General features: G+C 53.2%; 2 protein-coding genes across 3 annotated transcripts; one reads left to right on the forward strand and one right to left on the reverse strand.

Moving 5' to 3' along the window:
- The first annotated feature begins 1,989 nt into the window (after window positions 1-1,989).
- CSTL1 (cystatin like 1) lies at window positions 1,990-5,244 on the forward strand. The gene is made up of 3 exons (XM_030872651.1): window positions 1,990-2,215; window positions 4,401-4,504; window positions 5,161-5,244. The coding sequence occupies exons 1-3, from the start codon at window positions 1,990-1,992 to the stop codon at window positions 5,242-5,244; spliced, it is 414 nt and encodes a 137-aa protein (XP_030728511.1).
- Window positions 5,245-9,848: 4,604 nt separating this feature from the next.
- CST11 (cystatin 11) lies at window positions 9,849-12,475 on the reverse strand. 2 transcript variants are annotated; one of them, XM_030872653.2, is made up of 3 exons: window positions 12,251-12,475; window positions 11,573-11,677; window positions 9,901-9,984 (listed from the first exon to the last, which is right to left on the reverse strand). In XM_030872653.2, exons 1-3 carry the CDS (start codon window positions 12,473-12,475, stop codon window positions 9,901-9,903), a joined length of 414 nt encoding a protein of 137 aa, XP_030728513.1. The 2 variants fall into 2 exon arrangements, 1 of the variants encoding a protein (XP_030728513.1); XR_011376770.1 differs by lacking the exons at window positions 11,573-11,677; window positions 12,251-12,475 and adding an exon at window positions 10,077-10,142 and having other exon boundaries at window positions 9,849-9,984.
- Between the last annotated feature and the right edge of the window lie 12,498 nt (window positions 12,476-24,973).

The raw sequence follows: 24,973 nt of genomic DNA on the forward strand, positions 1-24,973 counted from the left end.
TTTTTTATATATATATAATTTATTTATTTATTTATGGCTGCATTGGGTCTTCATTGCTGTGCGGGCTTTCTCTAGTTGTGGCGAGCGGGGGCTACTCTTCGTTGTGGTGCATGAGCTTCTCATTGCAGTGGCTTCTCTCATTGCAGAGCACAGGCTCCAGGCGCATGGGCTTCAGTAGTTGTGGCAGGCAGGCTCAGTCGTTGTGGCTCACGGGCTCTAGAGCGCGGGCTCCGTAGTTGTGGCACGCAGGCTTGGTTGCTCCGTGGCAGGTGGGATCTTTCCGGACCAGGGCTCGAACCTGTGTCCCCTGCATTGGCAGGTGGATTCTTAACCACTGTGCCACCAGGGAAGCCCCAAGACTGATGTTCTTATAGGAGAAAGATGAGACAGATTTGAGACCAAGGGAGGCAGGGGAAGCCACGTGAAGAGGGAGGCACGGATTGGAGTGACACTGCCACGAGCCCAAGAACTCCGGGAGTGACACGACAAGGCTTCTTTTAGTTTTATTCTACAGACATAGCCAGGGTCTATATTTTCCTCTCATTCCATGGAAATCACCAGAGTCCCATTTTCTCTTATTATGCTATTAATCTACAGACTTTATTCACGTTTCATCAATTGTCCCACTAATGTTCTTTTTCTGGAGCAGAACCCCATTCAGGATCCCACCTTAATGAGTGTCTTAAAAATAGGGAGCTCTTACAGGCTTCTGGGTGCAGGTGATGGGGTTCAGGACATGCTACCCCCAAATATGGCACCTTGGCTTATGGACCATCTTAAGCTGGAGGAGTCTGAAAAAGTGGCAGAAGCAGGAAGGTCACTCTGACCTCCCACTGGCCCCTCCTCCCTGAAGCAGGAGATAAATGTCCCAAGTGAAAGGTCCCCTCTCTGCACAGGAAGATGGAGGATGTCCTGGTAACCAGAGACGGGAAGGCAGGGCCAAGGAGGCTGCTTAACCTAGCTTGTTACCCCTTCACCACCGGGCACCCCGAGCCCAACCCCTTTGTCTCGGCAACTCCACAGATTTATTGTGTCCCTGTCTACAAAGTATGAAAGCTCCCTGTTCTGGTCACTTCTCTGGGTCTTCATTCTCTTGTGAAGTCTCCCACGTACATGTCAAAGCCAGTGAAGTTTGTATACTTGTCTCCTGTTCATCTGCCTTCTGTCAGTTTAAGTCTTAGGCTCATCCAGAGACCCAAAGAGGGGAGAGGACATTTCCCTTCCCTATATGGGCAACACCTAACCTTCAGGGATCTGCAGGATTAATCTCTGAATGAGGCCCACAGCTCATTCCTCCCTCACAGAGAGGCTGGGGTTACCTCACAAAGCTCCACTGGGGTCACACCAAGATGGTAAGAGCTAGTGCTGGGGTGCAGGCACAGTGGGATCCAGCAGGCTGAACTCTGTGGCGAGTGGGTGGCAGAGATCCAGTGTCTAGAGGAAGTACGGAATAGTGGATGGCCGGGCTGGACGGCTGGAACCCACTGTAGGTAATGTGGAATGTATCCTGTTCAGTGTCCCTGATTCCTTGCATCCCAGTTCAAACATTACCTTCTCCATGGCCTTGCCCGAGTCCCACAAATGGGCCTTCTCTGTCTGATACACCAGCTCTTCTTGCCTGTGGGGTCTGTTCTGGGGGCTTTTGTCCTCACTGGGTGTGAAGGTAACGAGAGGGTCTTGCCAGCCTTGGTGGGTGTTTAGAAAGCACACTTGCCTCAATCACTGAAGAACCCAAGGGGCAAGAAAGGTGAACGAGCTGACGGCAGGTTGGGCAGCTGCGTGGGAAGACTTCCCCGGCTGGTCCTCTGGTCAAGTCATGGGCAGGACCTGAAGGAAGGGGTTGGGGCCTCAGTCTCTGTTTTATGGCAGGCGGGCATCTCCTGGGGAAGCCTGCGTGGCGACGGCTGCGGGGAGAGAGGGTGAGTGGACGAGGCTGGCACCTTTCTACCTGGAAGGCCCAGTGGAGAGGAGGCTTCTGAGGCCACAGAGATGGGAGCTGGACCCTGGGGGAACCCTCTGCTGCTGCTGGCGGCCCTGGCCCTGGTGGCCAGGCTGGGTCAATTGCAACAGTGGAGCGGCTTCCAGGAGTCCACGAGCCCAAAGAACGTGAACTCCACCGTCGCCTTCTTCATGGAGACGTACAACAACAACAGCGATGACTCCTACCTGTTCCGCATGGACCAGCTGCTCCGAAGCCAGGTGCAGGTGAGAGCGGGTGAGCAGGGCCTCGTGGGCACAGGTGTGCCTCCCAGAGAGGACCAGGGGACACCTTCCTGGAGCAGGGTCGTTCAGACCCAGAGCCGCCTGAGCACCGAGGTTACTCTCATTTGAACGGAAATGTCCCCGAGCTCCTCAGCTGCTCTTCCGAGGGAAGAATCGCTTTCATTCAGAAATTTGCCAGAAGGACAGCAAAGGAGGATGGTCTCGTCTCCTTTATTATTCCTCTCGTTTGGCAAAACTTAAGTGTTCTCTGTATGTTCCCCTCAGCGATAGTTTTTCCATGTCCAGGGTTGTAAACTCTGAGTCTCGATGTTCTAGCCGTGTCCTTCAGGAAGCTGGAATGACACAGAGGACCTCTAGCAGGGTCCTATAGGAACCTGGAGGTACACGTCATCTCTCATTTTGTTTTACATATAAAGCTTCTCTGAAATACATCAATTGAAGGATAACAGAGGAAAGAAAAGTTGTTGAAAAAACACTTTTGTTGGTCCAACCTGCCCTCAAGGTTAGATAGTAAACTATATGAGTTAGGAAAGAGGCAATAATGCATCTTTGTTCAATTAACTGGATTTGGAAAAAAAACTGACTAGGAGAAAAGGGTTCTGGCCAGAGAGAGGGACGACAGGAACACAGAAACCAGCCACGGTGGGGCAGGGTAGGCGGGCAGTGCTAGTGTGACACTAAGGGGTCTCACAGGGCGTGGACAGCAGCCTGTCTGCCTGAGTCACACACTCTTGCTGCAAGACGGCGGCTCGCGGCGCCAAGGACATTGAGGTGACATGGCCACAAGGTGGCGGCCATCCACCAAATTCTGCCCAAGTTGGCATTTTCTCCCCCATCAGTCTTTGGGGTGAAGCTGGAACCCAAGGAGGCCAGTCATGTGGAGTTGGTCCGTTGTCACTAACAGTTAACAGAAATCATTGTTTATAAGCAAACTTTTGATGTCATACAGCTGGATCAGTGGACAGAGCGAGTGCACCCCTGGGTAGCTGGGTGACGATCGCCTGCTGCCACGTGATTGTGTCCGTCTGTACCTCACAGAGGGCAGGGAGGGGATGCGGTGGCCGTCTCTGCTGGGCTCCTGGTCCCCCTTCTGGGTTTGACACCCAGCTCCTCCTGATCGTGGAGTCTTGGTCAAGCACCATCCATACTCTCCAGGCCTCAGTTTCCTGACCTGCAAAGTGGGCAGAATAAAAGTGAAGCGGCACCTGTGAGAACATTTGTATCATCATGATTATTCCTATTATTATTTAACTAACGAGGCTAAGACTGAATAAGAAAACACTGTGCACTCTGAAATGTTAGTTAACTTTGCCACCAGTGTTTTAATTTCTTCACGCATGCGGGGTGTGCTGAGGGTCAGTGTGAAACCTCTGGGCACCAGCCCTGCAAGCTGGATACAGCCGTCCTTCGATGGAGAGCCAGAAGCCCTGCATCCTGAGGTCCTTCCAGTGGCTGCTGGGACCAGGGCGGTGGTCCTGCCCCAGGCCCCTTCCCCTGCTGCTCTGCCCTGAGGTTTTCTGGGGGGCTGTCCTCCCGGGGGCCACCCCAGAGAGTGCCCAGCCTTCTCACTGGTTTGACCACTGACTTTGGGACAAGGCAGCGGGGAGGGAGGAAGAGGACAGAGGCAGAGCCCAGGGAACTAATGAGGCTCCATCCATGCATTTTGAGGACCCTTCTGCAGACTAGGGGGTACGATGGGGCCAAGCTGCCTCCCTGGTCCCAAGGATGCGGGGGAGACAGGTGAGAAGCCACCTGTGGCTGCAGCAGTGGAGCCGGTGCAGAGCAGGGACCGGGCTCTGCACATGCTGGGCGCTGACCGGGGACCACTGAGCATCCTCCAGCAAGGAGAGGAGGAGGGAATGGGGACAGAGGCTCCTGGGACTTCACTCTACAACCCACCTCCTCCTGGGGAGCATCAGCAATGCTTGGAGTCAAAACTAACAGCCCTTTGGGACTTCCCTGGTTGTCGGTAGGTAAGACTCTGCGCTCCCAATGCAGGGGTCCCAGGTTCAATCCCTGGTCAGGGAACTAGATCCCATGTGCATACCGCAACTGAGTCCACATGACACAACTAAAGATCCCATCTGCCACAACTAAGACCTGGCGCAGCCAAAATAAATATTTCAAAAACAAACAAACAAATCTAATAGCCTTTGCTTCTTGGTACCTGACGACAGGTGTGGAATACCTAGTCACCGTGAAAATTAGCCGGACCAAGTGCAAGAGGAACAGCACGAACAACTCCTGGTGCCCCATTCAGAGCAAGAAGAAGCTGCAGAAGGTGTGTGCCGGCAGCTGTCTGAGAAGGCGCTCCGGTCAAGGGGGGAATAAACGTTTTACAAGGAAACATGGACAGGATGTCGGAAGCTCTGGCAGCCGTGTGGCTGGGACAGAGTGAGGACGCAGCCCCAGGGCTGCCTGATGCCACCGGTGGTGCCTGGGGCTGGGAGAGGGGGAAGGGAAGCCCTCTGACTGGGTGTCTCCCCACCCTGCACTGGCACAGCCCTGGCACCAGGCCTCACGGCTGCTGGACACCTCACCAACCTGACACACTCCCAGACCCTTAGATGGAAGCGGCTTTACCTTCCTCAGGGACCTTGTTCTGTCTGGGCTGCACCGCTGGGTCCATGTGGGTTGTCCAGTCACCTCCTTGCCTTCCAACCTATGTCCTCCTTCTGGTCCCTCCTAGCAGCACCTCCTGCAAGCTGGCAGGTGCAGGAGGACTGGGCGGGGGGGCCCAGGGTGACATTCCTGTGCCGGCTTGGCTGACCCTCTCACCCCCAGCATGTGCCAGTGAGTAGATCTGGCCTTGCCCACGTGTCAGCCCAGGTCCAGACTCCCCAGGCAGGGGCTGGTGGTGGAGGCAGGAATTTTTGTTGCCTTCAAAAAAAATATTTCCCTGAAAGCTGATTGTCCGTTTTCTTTCTCCTTCCACAGAGTTTCATTTGTGATTTTCTGGTATATACTGTGCCCTGGATGAACCATTACCAGCTGTGGAACAACTCCTGTCTGGATGCCTAGGTGCATATGTGCAAAGGTCCTTGAAGAAACGTTGGACGGTCATGCTGTGTGCTTTGCATTGTAGAATCTGAAAGGCCCTTGAATCCCTCATCAGGATCTCGGAACACGCTCACACGTGCATGCACACTCACAGACACCCAAACCTCACACGTGTGCACTCACACACTCATGCCCATAGTCAATGGTCTTTAGGCGGCCGATGTGGTTGGAGCAGAAGGTTGTTAGTCCTTTGGGGGAAGCTCATCACTTAGTTTCTACCTCCAGCCCACATCTCTGAGGCTTTTCACGAGTCAGGTACATCTTGACTCTGGCCTGAGCTTGGAGAGCCCAGGTTCTGTCCCACGCACGTACAACTCTGTGACTGACACCTGTCTTTGTGAGTGTGTCAGGGGTCCCCACGCCCACCCTCTGGCTCAGGAACTCACTAGGAGGATTCCCAGGACCTGGCAGGTGTACAGTCGTACTCAGGGCTGTGAATTTTACAGGGAAGGATACAGGACCAAATTAGCCAAGGGAAGAGGCTCGTGGGGAGAAGTCCCTGAAACCAGGGTCCCCTCCGGGGGCAGCCACACAGGACATGCCTCATTCCTCCAGGAATTAGACAAAGTGTGTGCCGGGGAAACTCCCCAGGGACTCAGTGCCCCAGGATTTCACTGGAGCTGCTCACATAGGCAGCCTCTGCCCTGCATGTACCGAAATTTCAGATTTCTGGAAAGAAAGCAGGTGCCAGCATAAATCCCATTGTTTGTATAAACATTGCAGACCTAGTGAGGCCCTCTTATCACTTAGGGCAAGTTTTATATCGGGAATGGTTTACCGTCCTAGTTCCCAGACTCCGGCCAAGGCCGCCTTTGCAAGCAGGCCTTTCCGAGGACCCTGTGTCTTGGGCTGGCCGTGGGATGGTCTTCCTGACAGAGCTCTCCAGCCGCTCACGGGCTCACTGCTGGTGGAGTGGGGCCCACGGCGTCTTCCGTCATGTGACTCACAGTCAAGCAGAGAAGGTGTGGCCTGGACCACACCCAGGGAGTGGCTGTGGGCTGAGAGGCGCCCCCAGACCAGCTGGCCTCCTCCCCAGGGAGCAGTCCCACCATCAGTCACACTGGCAACTCGAGAGAGTGTTTCCTGAGGGGGAAGAGTAAACACACAAACCAGAAACTCACATTTGCCAGAGGGGCCTGAGGCAGAGCGGAGGATGGAGGTGAAGGGTTAAAGGTGATAAAATTCTTGTGCAAAAACGAGGGAAGTTGGAAGCATCTGGTTTTGCAAATCTGACGTCACTGGGGGCTGCCCGGGGGCCTGGTGCTGCCTGCTGCCCTCACTACCTCACTTGACAACCCTATAAAGGGGCAGCTTATCTCCACGTCACAGGCCAGGAGCCTCCAAAGGAAACTCTGTCCAGATCCTAACATCCCAGCCGAGGCTGGCCTGTTGGCTGAACTTCTAGAAATGGAATGTAAAGGAAGGTAAACTTTCTCTCAAACTGGTAGAATACTGACACCAGTAGACCAAATTATATATACATAACGTAATATCTAGGCAACCACTAAAAAGGCTATGCAGAGATACACTCAAAAACAGTATAGATCCGTGCAAGGGGAATTCTTAAAAAAGTGTTCAAGAAACTCACAGGAAGAATAAAGAAAACACAAATAAAAAGCAGAGGGCTTCCCTGATGGCACAGTGGTTGAGAGTCCGCCTGCCGATGCAGGGGACACGGGTTCGTGCCCCGGTCCGGGAGGATCCCACGTGCCGCTGAGCGGCTGGGCCTGTGAGCCGTGGCCACTGAGCCTGCGCGTCCGGAGCCTGTGCTCCGCAACGGGAGAGGCCACAACAGTGAGAGGCCCACGTACCGCAAAAAAAAAAAAAAAAAAAAGCAGAGAGAACGGAGAACAGATAGTAAAATAGACGTAAGCCCTGACATGTTAATAATGTCATGCATGGTATGTACAAACCACATGTAAATTGTCTAAACAAGCCACTTAAAAGACAGATAGTGATAGAGTGGATTAAAAAAGTGACCCAACTGTGTGCTGTCTACAAGAAACTTACTTTAGATATAACAATACAGGTAGGTTGGAAGTAAAAAAGTGAAGGTTATATTATGCGAACATTAATTGAAAGCAGGAGAGCCTATATTAATATCAGATGAAGTTGACCTCAGGGCAAAGACTATCACCAGGGATAGAGGCGAACATTACGATACATCTACTCTGAAGAAGTTTGACAGTTTCTTTAAAAAAAAAATCCTAAAATATACTTTAGCGTACAAGTCAGCAATTGCATTCCTGGGCATTTAACCTAGAGAAACGAAAACTTAGGTCCACACGTGAACCTTCCAGGCTTGTACGTAGAAGCTTCATTTGTAATAGCCCCAAACTTGAAAACAACTAACACACCTACAATGGGTAACTAGGTAACTGTGGTGCTAAGGATGCTGTGGAATGCCACTAAGCAATTAAGAGGCACACACTACTGATGCATGAAGCAACTTGGATAGATCCCAAGGGCACTGTGACCAGTCTCCAAAGGGCACACACCGTATGATTCTATTTACACAACATGTTTGAATTGCCACAGTAATAAAGATGGAGAAGTGAGTGGTTGCTGGGAGTTTGAGATGGTGAAGGAAAGGTGTGACTACAGAGGGCTTAGTGCAGAATGTCTTCGTGGTGGCGGACACACAAATCAACACATATGACAAAATGACACACATATACACTGTACGGCGTCAGTTTCCTGCTTGTGATATTTTTCTGTAATTACAAAAGATGTAACCATGGCGGGAAGCTAGATGAAGGGTACAAGAGCCCGCTCTGTACGCTTTGCAACTTCCTGTGACTCTGCATTTCAAAATAAAAAAAAAGTTTCAAAAACCCACTGGGCTGAAAAATCCAAAATCAATGAGCACAAATGTCCTACCTTTCCTTTATTCTCCCCTCCCACCCTCACCTCCAGACATAGCAACCAAAGTGCCGGAAGAGAGCTGCATGGCTGGTTAATATTAAATTATACTGCTGGTGCCCGTATTCTTACGAATCCCTGTCTGTTTGAATATCTGCTTTGTGTTAGGCATTGTGTTAAGCAACTTACAAGCATTATCATCATTAATCTTTGCAACTCTTCCAAGAAATAGGTACTGTCATTCTCGTTTAAAGATGAAGAAATTGTAGGTTAGCATTTTCCCAGACAGTTGGCGGAGGGAACTCTCACCTGGGTCCCACCTGAAATGGGGTCCTGAGGACTCCGGAGCTTTCATAGGGAGAGTAGAAGTTGAAAAACATTGTTCTTTCAAAGCTCCAGCCTTCTCCAGCTGGTGGGGACGTGGGTGGCCGCTGTCAGCTCACGATTCACCTGTCCCTTTGGTGTTCTGTCCGTGTCCTCTCACATCTCATCCTTCTGTGCACACCAGCTCCAGATTCCAGCACCTGTGCCCTGTCACCTCTGGCTGTTTGCTCTGCCCTCGAGCCACCCCAGGCCAGAGGTTCCAGGGAATTAATGCCCCACAGGAGCTGTCCTGCAGCCAGTAACTGGGGATAAATGTCCCAGCTCCCTCTCTCTGCCGGTCGATGGATGCTGTGTGTGCCGGTGTGTTCTCCACAGAGTCCCTGGGATTCCCCTGCGATATTAAACCCCAAGGCTTTTGCCCGAACTCTTGCGGATGGGCTCGTCCTTTCCCTACTTGATGTGAACGAGGGCAGATGTGACCCAGTGAACTGCTAGCACCGTCTTGAGACCACATGGAGGAAGTCGAGGGGAGAGCTGAGCCTGATGACATTATTTGAAACACTGAATCAAGCTGGTGGGTGAAGGATGCTTATTCCTCACTGCTAATGTGACATCCATGAAAAGGACACCACTTTAATGCAGCATTCCTGGTTTCACTCTGCCCTCGATCATTCCCCTCCTGCAGGAATTCATCAGATGGGTCTGTTTGGGAAGAATAAACGGGGCGTTATACCCACGTCCTCCTCCTCTCACAGGCGCCCACGTTTTCCGTGCCAATTCTGGGAGAGGAATCTCTCTGGGAAGAGACCAGCTCTGGTCCAATGTTGCTGATGCTGGAGGTGTGAGTCTAATTCTGGAGTCTGGTATCAGAAAGTGCACGTGCCTGCAAAAATAAGGCACATCTCCCAAGCTAGTTCTTACCAGCAACAAAGGCCCTCCTATTTTCAATTACTTGCATTATTTCTCCTTGTTTCCCCTTGCTTCACACTTCACGCAAGGAAGATTCACTGGGTCCCTCAGAGATGTCATCACAGACATTCTTGCCAATATCTCTTAGCTGTTCATTTAAGTAATTAGAGCATCCTCCCTCGTTCTCCTTCTCCCTTTTCTCATCTCCTTATTTTAAAATCTAAAGAATCCTACCTGATATAAGGATGAGTCTGAAGGTCTGCTATCCTGCAGGTAGAGGCTACAAGACCAAAAATTATACATGTCACCTCATCTGGACCCCCAAACTGCCCTAGCCCAGAAGACCTTCAGATCATATTATTATGAGTTGAAGAATTTTGGGGAAAAAAGGAGTGGAAACATAAACATTCAAAGCATTAAGAGCATAGGCTGACCAACATTTATTTTCTATGTTGAGAACTCGTGTTTAATGCAGGGTTCTTTTTCACACAGTGACTCCGTGTGGGCTGCACTCTGGGACACCTAGCCATCCGTGCAGTTTCGGGCCAGAACTTTATACTTTTCAAACCAGGGAATAACAAATACTGAGAAGAAGCAATCGATTTTCTGAAAAAGACAAGAAAACAAAATATAAAAAAGATCAACATGGAAAGAGGAAGGTGTAAGACAAGCAGATGGGGAAAATGACCCAGCCTCACCTGCCTCCAGTCCACAGGCGGGCCCATCTTTATTTTGATTTCAATGACTTGAGAGTGTTACTGCTGAAACCACCCCACAAAACATCCTTCTGCTTGTGGTTAGAATTGGAGACTGGAAATCAAGTGTCCACCCGCCCACATCACCATGGTAACGACTGATGTTTCCTCTTCTTTTCTGCTCATGTGCTGTTCATACAGTGAACACACTTACCCTCACTTGGCTCCCTTTCTCTTTCCCTCCACCCACTCTCCCACCTCATCCCTCCTGCTTCCTTTCGCCTTCCTTCCACCCAACCCATCCCCTCTCCTTCCCTCCTGCTGTCCTTCCTTCCTTCCTTCATCCATCCGTCCGCCCATCATCACATCCTCTCCTCCCCCTTCCCTGTTCTATCTCAAGATCCCCTTTCTTCTCCACCTCCCTCTTCTCCCACAAGGAAAGATCAATCAATGTATTTTGCATATTATTATCATTTCGTAGTGCGATTTTGCTTTCCTGCTCTCCGCTGGGCAGCCAGGGTGGGGATGAGGTGATGTGGGAGGCATAAAAGTTGACATTTCTCCTAAAGTAAAATTCAGAATATTAACCCCACAACTTAATCTCTCACAGTGATGAGACTCTCTAAGTTCACCTTATCGTCAACTAGTCTTTTCATAGATTTCATGATCTTCTCCAGGGAAGAAGAAAAACGTCTAACTTGCTAGATTTTGAAGACTTCTCCATGGGGGGGGGGGGGCCCGTGGATGGACATGTGTTTGTCTTGAGAAACCTAGGCCATTAGAACTAGGGTGACCATGGAATCTATGAACCAAACCGGGACATGTTGTAGACAACTGGGGATGCTGTTAACAGTGACACTAAGAAGCTGGGCACAATCAGGACTGTTGTAGGCAAGGTGGGTCATGTGATCACCGTCATGTTAGTTCCTTTGGGTAAAGAGCAGAGATTTGCAGGGCCTGTAGGACTTGGGACCTTCAAGGCCCCTGAGCACGTGGGCCCACCTGACGCGTGTGCGTGTGATGGTCCACCACTTGCAGTGATGACGGCCCAGCCGGCTTCCCCGATGTGACAACACTGGGTGGGGACAAAGCCACTGTTGGGAGGTGGGCCTGCATCGGGCCACTTGCCTGCAGGCTTGTCCCCTCTCTGACCCACCCCACAACCAGTTGAACTATTTCTGAACGCATTTTCCCACCTCTTTCTCCTCCTCTTTGCCTAAACACCGCTGGATGAAAGAAACAGAGGCTGCAGCCCAGCGACCGTGTCTTACGTCAGCCTGAGGTTCAGATATTCGGTGGGTGCACCAACAAGGTCCCCCGGCTGCTAAGATATTATCATAATCAGCTACTTCTCTCGGGCCCAGAGTGTCCCCCCACTCCCCCGCAGCTCAGCCACCTTGGCTTCTCCCTCTGGACCCCCCAACTGCTTCATCATTCTTCCAACGACAAAGGAGCAGAGCACTGAGAAATAAGCTCTTTCTGGGTGACGTGACCAGTACCTTGTAGAGCTCGCCTTCCTGGAAGGAGCAGTTGTTCTCCTCCATCTTGAGGCAGATGGTCCGCCGCATCTCCAGGTTTATGCGATACTCCATGTGGTCAGTCACCTGTCGGAGGTAAGGACAGGGGGATAAAGGACCTCCTCTCCTTTGTCTGTAGCTTCTGGGGCTGGGGACTCCTAGTGTGGCGCCCCAGGTCGAGGGCCTGCACTGGACAGACCCGTGGGCTCCCCCCACCCCCTGTCTGCCTCCCGTGCCCCTTTCTGCCACTTGAGCAGAATTCCCCAGGAGCCACTCCATGGGCAAAGTCGCCCTTGGGTGACCCACGTGATGCTCACGGTTAGTAAAGGGCAGAGAGCAGCAGCCTAGACTCTGAGGGCCAGCCCGGCTCAGCTGTGGGTCCTGGCGCTGCCGCCCCACGTGGAAACAGCCCCCGACGTGCACACATGTGGTGCGCCTGGCACCCTGGAGACCCCTCACGCGGGGCCACAGGCGGCTCGGGCCCTCAGGCCGGGGTGTGTAGCCCTGGTCCTGGGTATCAGTTAAGCAGCTCCACTTCATCCACTCCAGGGGATTTCTGCTTCTCTTAAAACCTCCACTTTGGACTAAACGAGGCTGAGTTCACTTGCGTGGCCACCCCGAGCCTGCGGTGGCCTGGCGCGATGGGAGGGGGACACTAACCCTCTTCAGGACCTTGAGGACATGCACAATCCGGAAGTTGTACGGGTCCTCGCTCTTCTTGTTGAAGTCCTTGGTCACGAAGTCCAGGGTGGTCACCACAACAGGATCTGACGCGGGCACCTCGCTGACACTTAGGAAGGTTTTCCTCCTTGTTTGGTAGGTGAGGGCCACCAGGGCCCCCATGATGGCCAGCAGCAGCCTGGGGCCCTGCTGGGTTCTGGCCATCGTGGCTCACCCTGCCAAGGCTGCTCTGCACAGACGGATTTAAGGCAGCCGGGGGACGCCCATGCGTGTCCTCCCTCGTTATCCGTAGCCGAGGCTGCGGGGAGATCAGGGCAGACTCGTGTTCTCCTCACAGGCCTCCGCATCTCACAGGCACACACACACCGAACTCCCCTCTCTCTATGGGGGGCTGCTGTCTCAGCAGCACAGACCCTCCTGCTGCCCCAGCATCTCTGGGTGGGAGCCAGGCCGGGGGTTTCTGTCTGCTGAGCTTGGCCCAGCCAGGCCGTGGGAGGCTTGAGCGGCAGGCAGGAAGCGATAAGCACTTGGGGGCGCTGGATCCCAGGGCGGTGGAGCGAGACGGAGCCCTGAACACCTCGTCCTCCTGTCCCTGTGATCTTCCTCAGACTTTCCTCTGGTCGTCCCCTCCCCACTCCCCGGGCTGGCTGGGATGCAAGCTCGCCCACAAGCCCAAACCTTGGCATCTTCCTCCTGCTAATATTTCTTAACCCTGGGAGGTAACTGGGCCTCCCTGGAGAAGCTGATACTCCCCAGAAAACGGAGGGTGTGCCCCGTATGGGAAGCTTGCGGGTGTGGCCACAACGCGGCTCTGTGTTCATGTCCTGCTGTCCCTGTGGATGCATCAGCCATGCTATCCGTCCCTGCGACCCTCTGTGGCACTCGTACAACACACGCACCCTTGGTCCAGTACCAAGGGGCCAGGGTCTTCAGATGCCCAGAGCTTAGAAGGCACTTGGAGCTGCCCTTCTCCATTCTGGAGGCCTGCCTGGAGAGGGAGAGACGGTTTCTATCATTCTCCTCTGCCCTCTGTCTGCCCTGCCTCCCGTCTCACCACCCACGGGTCCTGGACCTTCCTGGTCTGGATGAGGCAAGGAAGGGGAGGGACTGGGAAGCTCCAGCTGCGGGGCTCCCGCCCCGGCGGGATTCTGGAGCTGACTGCCAAGCAGGTCCCTTCCCTGTTCTCCCCAGCCTCCATAGCAGTGACCTCTGCTCTCCTGGCACCTGGCTAGTGTCCTGTGGCTGTGGTGACAAGTGACCACCAACAGTGGCTTAAGACGACACACACTTATTATCTCACAGTTCTGGAGATTGCAGGTCCTAAAATTACGGTGTGCACAGGGCTGCACTGCTTCCAGAGGTGTTAGGGAAGAACATTTTCTTTGCCTCTTCCAGCTTCCAGAGGCATTGCTCAGCCTGAGCCCCCTTCCTCCATCCTCCCAAACAAAAATATGAACATTCCCTATAGGATATAAGTAAGATATAGTCTCATAACACAATTTTCAAATGTCCCGGATACAATCCAAGATTATTCAGCATATGAAGAACCAAGAAAATTTCTCTCTGTTAAAGAATTCCTGGGCTTCCCTGGTGGCGCAGTGGTTGAGAGTCCGCCTGCCGATGCAGGGTACACGGGTTCGTGCCCCGGTCCGGGAGGATCCCATATGCCACGGAGCGGCTGGGCCCGTGAGCCGTGGCCGCTGAGCCTGCGCGTCCGGAGCCTGTGCTCCGCAGCGGGAGAGGCCACAACAGTGAGAGGCCCGCGTACCGCAAAAAAAAAAAAAAAAAAAAAAGAATTCTCTTAGCCCTTCTTTTATAGCAGGTCTGCTGGCAATGAAATACTTTAACCTTTCCTCATCTGGTAACATCTTTATACCACCATTATATTTTCCCTAAATATAGAATTCAGGTTTGGCCGTTCTTGTCTTTCAGAATTCAAAATCGTATTCTACTTCCTTCTAGCCTCTGTGTTCCTGGTGAGAAATCTGCAGTCCTTCAAATCTTTGTTCTTCTGTAAATTATGTCTTTTCTCTAATGGCTCTCAGGTGTTTTTCCTTTGTCTTTAGTTTTCAGTAGTTTGAGTATGATGTGCTCTGATGTGGATTTCTTGGAATTTACTTGTTTCGGGGTTCTCCGAGCTTCTTAAATCTGTGTTTTCGACAAATTTGGGAAAGTCTCAGCCATTATCTCTTCCCCTTCTTCTCCGTCTTCTCCTTCCTCCTTCTCCCCTCCCTCTCCCCCCTTCTCTTCCTCTTCCTCCTTCTTCTTCTTCCGGCACAACACTTTCTCCTCTCCCTCTGGGAGTCCAATGACATGAAAGACTTTCTGATATTGTCCCATAGGCTTCCGAAGCTCTAGTCATGCTTTTTAATGTTTTCTTCCTCCTTAGTGTTCATAGTGGATAATTTCTATTGATCTATCTTCAAGTTCACAGGCCCTTTTCTCTGACATCTTCAGTCTGCTCTTGAGTTCATCCAATGAGATTTTTATTTTGGTTTTTGTATTTTTGCAGGATATCAGTAAAATATCCATCTGGTTTGTACAGATATCTTCTATTTCTTATGAATAGTTCCTACCTTTCCAATCTTTGAAGAGTGTTTACCCTTACTAGGAACCTTTTGATAACAGCTGCTTTAAAGTCTTTGTCAGATATTTGCAACATCTGAGTTATCTCAGCATCAGCATCTGTTGATTGTCTTTTTCCGGGAGAGCTGACATTTTCCTGATTCTTCATATGTTAAGTAAGCTTGGGTTGTATCCTGGGTGTTTTGAAAACTGTGTTATGAGACTCTGTATCTTATTTATGTTCTTTGGGGAATGTTGGTATTTTTGTTTCCGCAAGTGATTCAACCAGCTGCATTCAGGGTGCAAATTCTGCTCAGCCTTCTGGGGGCTGTGATTTCACCGTCAGGTCAGCTCTGTGTCAACCCTCTGCAGGGCTCTTTGGGTCTGTGCACGTGTGTCTTCCAGAGGCTAGGCTGGCTGGGTGGTGGTCTGTCCCTTCCTTCAGTTCACATCTTTCGTGTGCCATTAGGGTTATACCCACACTTGTGCTGTTCAGGGTTCACTTTCCTGAGCTCCTATGATCCCTCTGGTCCTTTCTGGTTCCCCGGATCTTCCTCACGTCGCTAAGCTTTGCAGGCCCACATCTAAACCCAATTCTGGGGCCACAGCGCAGGAGGACAGAGATGGGAAAAAGCAGTGGAGGTTTACCCCACCCTCTTAGAACCACAGCTGCTCTGATCAAAGAGGGAGGCTCCCCCCCCCACCAATGTTTATGTGGCTGCAGTATCTGCCGTCCCTGTTCTGCTGTCAGGGCTACTGCCATGGATCGCGCAGGGGCTGGGGCAGGAGAGGACTAAGGAGAGAAAAGACAGGACTTCTCCCACTGTCCCTGTGCTTGCGAGCTCCCCATCTTGCTCCTAGAGGGCTTCTCCCAGAGTTGTCTGTCGGCTCAGCCCCAGCTACACACACGGGGATGGGCACACCTGCTCTGCCCCCGGTAATAATGGGGCATCAGGAGGTATGTGCCAGCCCTCCCCAGAGCACTTCCAGAAAGCCCCCATTCTCCCCATTCTCCCCTCACAGGGGCTGGAGCAAGGACCTGAGTCTGGACCAGAGCAGCCCTCCTGGCCCAGGGCATTGCCAGGAGGGGGACAGGGCCTCCCCCAGGGGACAGAGCAGCAGAGGGCCCCGACGTGCCTCCCAGCAGAACCGGGCCTCCTACCATGTTCCCTGTGCTTTGCCTGAGGCTTCTCTGGCGGCGGGCACGTGTGCCCACGGGTGGGCACAGGCCAAAGCGGCAGGCGGTGGGAGCAGCCTCTATACAAGACAGACAGGAGCTGGAGACTCGATACCCCCCTCAGGTGGGCCCCTTCGAGGCACACACTCCATATTGTCTCCCAGGAGCCCTAGAGGAACAGAGCCAGTGTCACCTGCTCGCCAGTAGCCCCGCACTGGCTTCCCTCCACCGCTCTCACTGTGCGCCCTGAGCGCCAGCAGCACCATGGGGCCTCCACCTGCCTGAGGAAGGCGGGCCTGAAGCTCTGCTTAGGGCCCCCTCTGATGGCCTGGGGACTTCAGCCAGAAACGCTCCCACGGAGCTCTGCTCCCCTCCCCGTGGAGGTGGCGCTGGTCTGTGTTTAAGTCACCTCCAGCTGCAACAACGTGGGATTCCGTGTCAGAAGCAGCAAGGTGTGTTCCCGTTGCTAGATCAGGGGTGGTGGTCCCAGGACTGCCCAGGCACACCCTCTGTTGCAGTTGGTGTCCCCCAGGGCAGCGACAACCCCATCCTGCTGGGCTCGCCTCCCCTCTTCTGACCCATAACCACATACTGAGGGGATCGCTGTGTCTCAGTCCTGCTGTGTTTTCAAAAGTAGGTTTCATTTTTAAAAGAATCTCAAACCCCCCAAAATCCTTAAGAGAGTTATTTAGGGGGAGGGGAAATGAACCCTCTGGAAGAAAAGTTATGTTGAGGGAATGATGCCCAGCAGAAGGGTAGGTATGTTGCTAAGTCCAAGTGAATAGCAAATGTGTAAGGCAACAATCATATTGTTCTATGGACTTTCAAATATGACAATAACACACAAGGCAGAAGTGGGGTTAAGAGCAATAGTGTTCCCGCCATCCTTGAAATGATAAAGGTACTAATTTACAGTAGATTCAACTAAGTCAGTGGTGCTCATTACAATTGCTTGAGTTACCACTGAGAGAAGAGAAATAAGGGCAAATAAAGCCATTGGGAGGAAGAAATGGAACAATGAAAAGACCACGAATAATGCAAGAGAACACAAGAAAGTAGAAAAGAAGGAACAGAGACAACCAATATGAAGAGAAAACACACAGTAATATGGTAGATTTGAACCTGAATATACTGATAATGATCAGTAATAGGAGTTATCGCAAATGGGATTAAATCACCCAAATAAAAGAATGTTAGACTGATTTAAAAACCTACATGCTGTTTACAAAGACACATTTTTTTTTTTTTTTTTTTTTTTTTTTTTGCGGTACACGGGCCTGTCACTGCTGTGGCCTCTCCCGTTGTGGAGCACAGGCTCTGGACGCGCAGCGGCCATGCCTCACGGGCCCAGTCGCTCCGCGACATGTGGAATCTTCCCAGACCGGGGCACGAACCCGTGTCCCCTGCATCGGCAGGCAGACTCTCAACCACTGCGCCACCAGGGAAGCCCCACAAAGACACATCTTAATTATTAAGGTACCATCTTCGAGTAAAAAGATGGATAAAGATACATAATGGAAGTGCTAATGAGAACATTGCGGATGTGGCTACTCTGATGTCAGACAAAGCTGATTCTAGAGCAACAGCATCACTGGGATGCAAAGGTGTGACTGATGAGGATAAAATGGCCTAACAGTTCTGTTTGTACAATCACTTAATGACAGAGTCTCAAATATATACAGCAAGAATTATGAGAAAAGAAGACCAGACAAATCTACAGTCATAATCACAGTGAGAGATTTTAATGCATCTCTCAGAAACGGACAGAACAACAGACCAAAACCCAAACCCAAACCAAAGAAAACTCAATAAAAGAAAGCAAAGTAAAGAAGTCAATATGTGGAAGGTTTGGTCACGTGGGCGACCTGAGTTATGTCAATACCTAACTCTGCACCTGAAAAATGCAGAACATACAGTCTTTTCAAGAACCTGTGGGGACTTCCCTGGTGGTCCAGTGGCTAAGACTTCGCCTTCCAATGCGGGGAGTGTGGGTTCAATCCCTGGTCAGGGAGCTAAGATCCCATGTGCCTTGCCGCCAAAAAAACAAAACCTAAAACAGAAGCGGTATTGTAATAAATACACTGGAGACTTTAAAAATGGTCTACATCAAAAAAAAAAAAAAAGAAAGAAACTGTGGAATATTGGCCATAAAACAAATCTCAACAAATTTCAGAGAAGAGACATAATAGAAAGAACATTCTCTGATGTTGTAGTTTATCTTATGACAGGGCCAAAAGCAAGCTCATCACAGGAGATGAATTGTGCCGAAGCACAGCAGTAGAGGGCTGCCGCTCGCTCAGGCAATACAGCGCCGTCTGTCCTGCTGTGGTAGCTTTTATTGAAGCATTATCTATGTTTACGTTTTAAGACTTGTTTTCTTAACATTCCAGAAATGCCAAAGCAGCAACATATGCTTTTATTGATTATACACGCAACAGTGGGCTTTCTTGAAGACATGCCGTGCTTCGTCCTTGAGCGCAAAAGCAGCACAAGGACATTGCCTTGTGTTTCCATTATTCTGATTATACTGAAGCAGCACAAGGACATTTCCTTGTGTTCCCACCGTTCTGATTATACTGAGGACGTCTCATGGATCAGTGCCCAAAGCACTCGATGCTTATTCGCACACCCCCGGTTTGCCGGGGGGGCTCAAAGCAATCAGGACTGTTTGCAGTTCTGGCTTATTCGCCAGCCCCTAGTTTGCTGGGGGGGTGGCTCATGGGTCACGTCTCCTTTCCATGTCCTCAGTTATTCCACTACACTCTGACTGTAGTGGACTTGAGCTGGAAGTCGATAAGAGAAAAGACAATTAGGAAATCAACTATGGTTAGTAATTCCTATCAGGGCAGTGATGAGGACAACTCCTCCTAGACACCTCCACAGCTGGCTGCACACCCCGTACTCCCCTGTGCCCAGCTGGTGGTGTTGGCTCCAGCCAAGGTCATAGGCAGGCTTGGCTTCCTGGAGCTCCCAGGAAATCACAGGACTCTGGCAGTCCCTGCCTGCACAGTCCCCAGGGCAAGCAGCGGGGATGCAGGGCCCTGTGGAGTGGGACCCTGTCAGGATGAAGCTCTGAAAACAAGGGGGACAGAGCCTGCTCCGTGCGTGTCCCTGCATCCAGGCTTTCTGTGATGAGACAGGGATGTAACCCCCTGCTCTGCCTCTTTAGTGCCGGCAGGAGGGACAGGCAGGGGATGCAGAGGAGGAGGTGGGCACAGGCATATTCAAAGCGGGAGGCCAGAGCGCAGGGCTGCATGGGCTGTGGGCTGCGGAGGGCCGCCCGCCCACCCTGCCCCCGATCACCTGTCTTTCGTGCTGACTCTGGACAGCATGTTCCCAAAGGCAGCTCTGCTTCTGGGGCTCACTGTTGTGGGCATTCACGTCTGGATCATTCAAAAGGAACTTGTAGACATTAGTAAGGACAACAATTATTTTGCGGTGTCTGTGGAGTTCGCCGTGGCTTGGTTCAACAGTGACCATGAGGAAGAGCATGCCGACAGGCTGCTGGAGGTCAGGCAGCCCAGCAAAATGTGAGTGGCAGTCGTGGGCCCAGGCTGCCGGATGGCCAGCCCCGAGCCGGCCCAGGTCAGCGGGGCTCTGATGTGAGGGTCCGCCGCTGCACACACTCCTGAAGGGACTGGAGGCTGGCCCCCTCCCTGCACAGACGGCCCTGGCTTCCCTCAAGGGCTCTCATTTCCTGACCGGCTGGCCCTCTTCTGGGCTGCGTCGCAGCCCTGGACCTGGGGAGGCTGAGGGCCCCTCAAGCATCACTGCAGACTCAGCTGCCCCCAACCCTCGCCAGGCCCTAAGCCCGTCTTCGCCCAGGGTCCAGCGGCAGTGCAAGGGGCTGGGCGTGTGTGTGTGTGTGTGTGTGTGTGTGTGTGTGTGTGTGTGTGCGCGCGCGTGTGGCTGGTGGCATCAGCTGCAGGCATTCCTGAGCCCCTAAGGAAGCCAGCTTTCTAGACAATTCCAGGTCAGGGCCGTGCTCCTCCCTATGGAAGTTTCTGGCTACATTCCTCTCCGTGTTGGAGTTCTTCCGAGTTTTCACGACCTCTCTGTAGGGGATGAAACCCTGTCTTGTGTTAACCTCTTAGAGAAGCTGATGAACACACAGAGCAGCACCCGGTTCACAAACATCCACCTGGATGAAGGTTTACAAGGTGAGCCCTTTGGTGCCGCAGCTGCCCCAGGAGAGACAGAGCATCCAGCCCCCAGCCCCCTGTCCTGGTCTGGATGCTGCCCCCGAGGGACAGGGCAGCTCTGAGGGCGGCTCGGTGGGCAAGCACCCCCATCCGCCTCCCTAGAAGGAGCCGTGCGATGCCCTCCGTGTGTCTGGCGGATGCGACCGAGAGCTGGGGCTCGCGTCAGGTGTGCTGTGCGTGTGCTCTCAGCGCCGGGACCCTACCTCCCGTGACCATCCCCCTCCCCCACCGCCATGTACTGGTGATGTGGCTCCCGGGTAGCGCCATCAGGAGGGCGGCAGGGAAGGGTACAGGGCTGCCGGAGCTGCACTCAGGGACATCTTTTCTACTGGATTCTTTGCCTTTCTGTTTTCTAATTTCTCCTTGACAGAACCGGACAATGATATATTTAATGGACCTGGAGCTGGGCCGCACAATTTGTAAAAAACACGACGAAGACATTGACCACTGACCCTTGCAAGAAGGCCCAGAAGAGAAAAAGGTTTGAGAGTAAGATCAACCCAAAGCATCACCAATCTGAGAAGGAAACATCATATCACGGGGGGTATTAAGAAAACACATAGTTCCATGCATCTCCTTTATTCCCTACGCTGAACACCTCACTACTGACCCTTCTGGTCACCAAATGTGTGGGGTTTTCCCCCACCAAACAATTCTCGGGGACACCAGTTACCTACCTGGAGGGGGCATCACGTCTCACAGGTTAAGGGCTCAGGCCCACGAGACACCCCGACCCATTCAAATGCCAGTCGCAGGGAGTAGGCATGCCCACAACTTCTGTCCAATTGACCACAGATCGGAGGTTCCCATCTCCCCCTCTTCGGGTTTGATGAATTTGCTAGAGTGGCTCACAGAACTCAGGGCAATACTTACGTTTCCCATCTTATTAAAAGATATGGTAAAGGATACAGATGAACAGCCAGATGCGGAGATACACAAGGTGAGGTGGAGGAGGGTTCTGAGCACAGGCGCTTCTGAGGATCGAGGGGTATCACCCCTCCCCCCAACATCTGGATGTGCTCACCCACAGGGATGCTCTGAACGCCACACCATCAGGATTCTAGGGAGGCTTGTAGGCAAGACTATCCCGAGCCCCATCATTGGTCATCATTGGACTTTCTGCTGACCAGCCCCCAGCCAGGGGCCCACCCAGAGTCACCGCAATAGAACAAAACATGCTCCTGGTGTTCTTATCACTTAGAAATTTACAAGGGATCCAGGTGCTCTGTGCCAGGAACACAGGCAGAGACCAATATACATATTTTCTTTATCTCACAGCATGCCGAAGGGAGGGTGCATAGGGAAGACCTCAGGGATGACCCTGGGGCAGAATGACAGGCCCTGGCTCCTCCCCGCCAGGTCCCAGGGCTCCCCCTGTACAGAGATGCTCCCAGCACAGCACCAAGCTGGGCCCTGTGCTCACAGCCCGGCTGGCCCCCCAGAGAACCCCACAGACCCCCATGGGCCCTTCCCTCTTGGATGGAGCCTCGCCGGGCCCCAGCCTCCAGCTTCCTGAGAACTCGGGTCCAGGAGGACGCTGTTCTCCCTGTGGGTCTCTTTCCTTTGCTCCGATTCTTCCGGACAGGAGGACACTTTAGTTTGCTGGTCGCCCCACCTCTCCCTCTTGTCTCCTGGGTGGCAAGGAGGAGTCCCGGTCAGTCAGACCGTTTGTCATCACCCTATGAACTGACATCTGGTCCGTTGAACTGAAACCTTGGGGATGGGCCTCAGTCAGGGTGATGCCCTCAGTGGGGCTGGGGTCTCCCCGGACCCCAGCCTTGGGGTAGCCTCTCCTTGGGGTGGGTTTGCAGCTGCAGCTGATGGCGGGGTGGGCACCATCTGGGCCATCTCCTGGGCAGTCTGCTGGCTCCCCCAAGAGCTCACGGGGCAGAGACCCTTCAGGCAGCGTCACGTGCCCTGGGTGGGGGGGACCCTGAAGGGCAGGTGATGGCCCCACCAGGCACCCTCTCAGGAGCGCCTGCCTTGATGGTGGAGACTAGAGCTCTGGAGCCCAGCCCCAGGCCACTGTTTGATTCTGCTTTTCTTTCCCCTTTAGTTCTTAATGCACCTTGAGGTCCTGCTAAGTCCTTCCTGCTAAGCGCTCTCATTGTTACATTGTTCTGATTTGATGTCTTACATAAAATTACTTTTTTCAGGTGAGCTGCACTTTCATTGTGGACTTACGCCCATGGTTTACCCAGTTCACCCTCCTGAACAGCACCTGCCAGCAGAAATGGGGGGAGGAGCTCCCGGCTCCCACAGCAGCTCCTTTCCTCCTGAAGAATGAGAGTCTGCAGTCCTAGGTCTGCGTGGCACCAGAGCAATTAAAGGCATCTCAGAGCACATCCTGGGTCCCTGTCAGTTTTGCATTCTCCCTGTTGGTTTATTTCCATGGACGTTGCTGCCAGTGACAAGCGATGGAGAATTTACCATTGTTCTCACCTTGGCTGTGGGCGCAGGGTGCTGAGTCAATCCAATTCCTCAGCTCATGGGAGGGTGCCCTTCCTGGTTCTTGCAGGGTCCTCATGGTTGGTGTATGTACTCAGTCGTTCATTCTTTCATATATTCTCCATTTGTCCATCATCTGTCCATGCATCCATCCATCCATCCTTCCATCATCCATCCATCCATCCGTCCATCCATGCATCTATTCTTCCATTCCTTTGTTCACCATCCTCCAATCTCTCCAGGCCCCTATCCATTCCACTCAAAAGGAATCCAGACAGTTTTGCCAGATGACAGTCACCTGTGTCTCTTCTGTGTCCATCTCTGAGGCCAGATTCACAGTGAGTGGCCCTTCTGCGGTGGTGGTGTTGGGTTGATGCCCAGGCACAGGGGTGGGAGGTGGGTGACAAGGATGACAGAAGGCTCTGTCCTCTGTGGATCGCCATTGGGGCGTCTGCCCTGGAGCTGCCTGACTGATGAGAAATCTTCTCAGGGCGTCTGGGGTCAGCTCAGAAGATGGCAGCTCCAGTCACACCTCCCCTCATGCTCCCTGACCCCTGCGCCCCCCATCGGCACCCAGCCTGGCCTCCATGGCTGTCAACACTGATCACCAGCCCTGCGACAGGCCCTAAGGTGACAGAGCCCCCCATGAGCACCTCTCTCTTCCCGGGGCCTGGGGGCGGCAGCCCTGGAGGGGCCGAGGGATAGGGGGCCTGGGGCTCTAAGTGGGACAGAGAGGCCATGGGACGCTGTCTGGAGGAGGACTTCAGAGGGAGGGGCTGAGGGGTCTTCCCTCCACCTTTTGAGTTCGGGGATCTGATTTGTGTGTCCTGTGGTTGGCAGGCTGTCCCTTTCCTGACTGACCTATTGCCGTGATGTGGCCATAAGCACTGGTGAAACAGGCGTCTCCCTCCCTGCCCCCCAGCTCCGGGCAGCTCCATGAGCACAGCTGGCCTGAGCCAGCTTTGGTCTTTTAGTACCTGTGTCTGGGATTTCTGACATCTCCCCACAATCTGATAGGTGCAAGTACAAACTGACAAGGGTGGCTGTGTGGTCAGCCAAGCTTCCTTTGAGGGCACTTGGGTTCAGAAGGGTGGAGCCATTATTCCTGGGCCCCATGCCGGCCAAGGCCAGACAGAACCCCCTGAGCAACAGCGGCCACCTTCACCTCAGCTCCTGTTTCCCGTCGGAAGGTCTGTGTCCTGCTCTTTTCAATTCTTCTGTGGTCTGACCTCAGATGCATTTTAACTACACCGGGGGGCTTTGCACATGTCCCTCAGCATTCAGACCCAGTCATGGGGTGATTTTAAACCCACTACGAGCCTCCCGTGGGGCACCAGGGTACGAATGCAGGTGCCAGAGGCTGAGTGCAGCCCCAGTCCTGTCCTACAACCTGTCCCCATGGTGATGGCCCAGGCCCCGCATCCTTTCTGGGATCATCATTAACATACGGGAGTCCGTCTCCCCCATGTCCAGTGTGGAGCATCCTCACGTCCACAGGCAGCACATCCCACTTTCCCGGCCCGCTCGCTCCCACGGCCTGGTGTGCACCCCAGGCAGGGCACATCAGTAACACGGTTCCCGTGAGAAGAGCCTGACACGGCCACATGGCAGAGGCCACAGCGCCACAGATGGCAGCTCTGCGTGAGAATGCACATTGGCTGGGGCAAGGCAGGGCCTGACCTTCCCCAGCCCTGGAAGCCCTCCTGCCCGTGGCTGCCGCTCACATCCATTCCAGCAGAGCCCCTGCCTTGGCTGGCTTACCCCTTGTCCCCTGCCCACTGCCAAGCATGGCCAGGCCTCCTGTCATGTAGGTCAGCAGGTGCCAGTGGTGGTGGAGAGGATGGTGCCCCGGGTCCATGCTGTCCCTCACTGGACCTTCCCGTTGTGCCCTGAGGTCATCGGCTGCAGCGAAGGTCAGAGGTAGATCTGGTTTCCTCCTCGGCTCCCGGGACTCAGGACCCACCAGCATTCCTAAGTGCCCGTGACTCTGCCAGCCCAGGGAGGCACTGCCATGAGGGCAAAGCCTAGTGGGCTTGAGACCCTCACCAAGGCCCTACCGAAGCTGGGCTGGGGACGCCCTGGAGATGAGGGGGAACAGAGCCTGCATGTCCTTGGGCTCAAGGTTTACGTGATGAGGGGTGGAAATTGGGACACTCCCCCGCCACTGCCTCCCGTCGGGTGATGACGGGAGGGACAGAGAGGAGGAGCTGGGCAGAGGGCCTGGCCAGCAGCACAGGGCTGTGCAGGGCAGGGCGGCGCTGGCTGGGGAGCTGGGGAGGGCGGCCCACAGTACTGCTGGCCTCCAGGCCA

The sequence above is a fragment of the Globicephala melas genome, chromosome 15, assembly GCF_963455315.2.
Source record: "Globicephala melas chromosome 15, mGloMel1.2, whole genome shotgun sequence".
NCBI classification, from domain to species: Eukaryota; Metazoa; Chordata; class Mammalia; order Artiodactyla; family Delphinidae; genus Globicephala; species Globicephala melas.

Coding starts and splice junctions, on each gene's coding strand:
- CST11 (XM_030872653.2), bottom strand. CDS start 12,475: ATGGCCAGAACCCAGCAGGGCCCCAGGCTGCTGCTGGCCATCATGGGG. Junction 11,678..12,250: donor TCCTCAAGGTCCTGAAGAGG/GTTAGTGTCCCC, acceptor TACCTCCGACAG/GTGACTGACCACATGGAGTA. Junction 9,985..11,572: donor AGGAAGGCGAGCTCTACAAG/GTACTGGTCACG, acceptor TGTCTTTTTCAG/AAAATCGATTGCTTCTTCTC.
- CSTL1 (XM_030872651.1), top strand. CDS start 1,990: ATGGGAGCTGGACCCTGGGGGAACCCTCTGCTGCTGCTGGCGGCCCTG. Junction 2,216..4,400: donor CCAGGTGCAGGTGAGAGCGG/GTGAGCAGGGCC, acceptor ACCTGACGACAG/GTGTGGAATACCTAGTCACC. Junction 4,505..5,160: donor GCAAGAAGAAGCTGCAGAAG/GTGTGTGCCGGC, acceptor CTCCTTCCACAG/AGTTTCATTTGTGATTTTCT.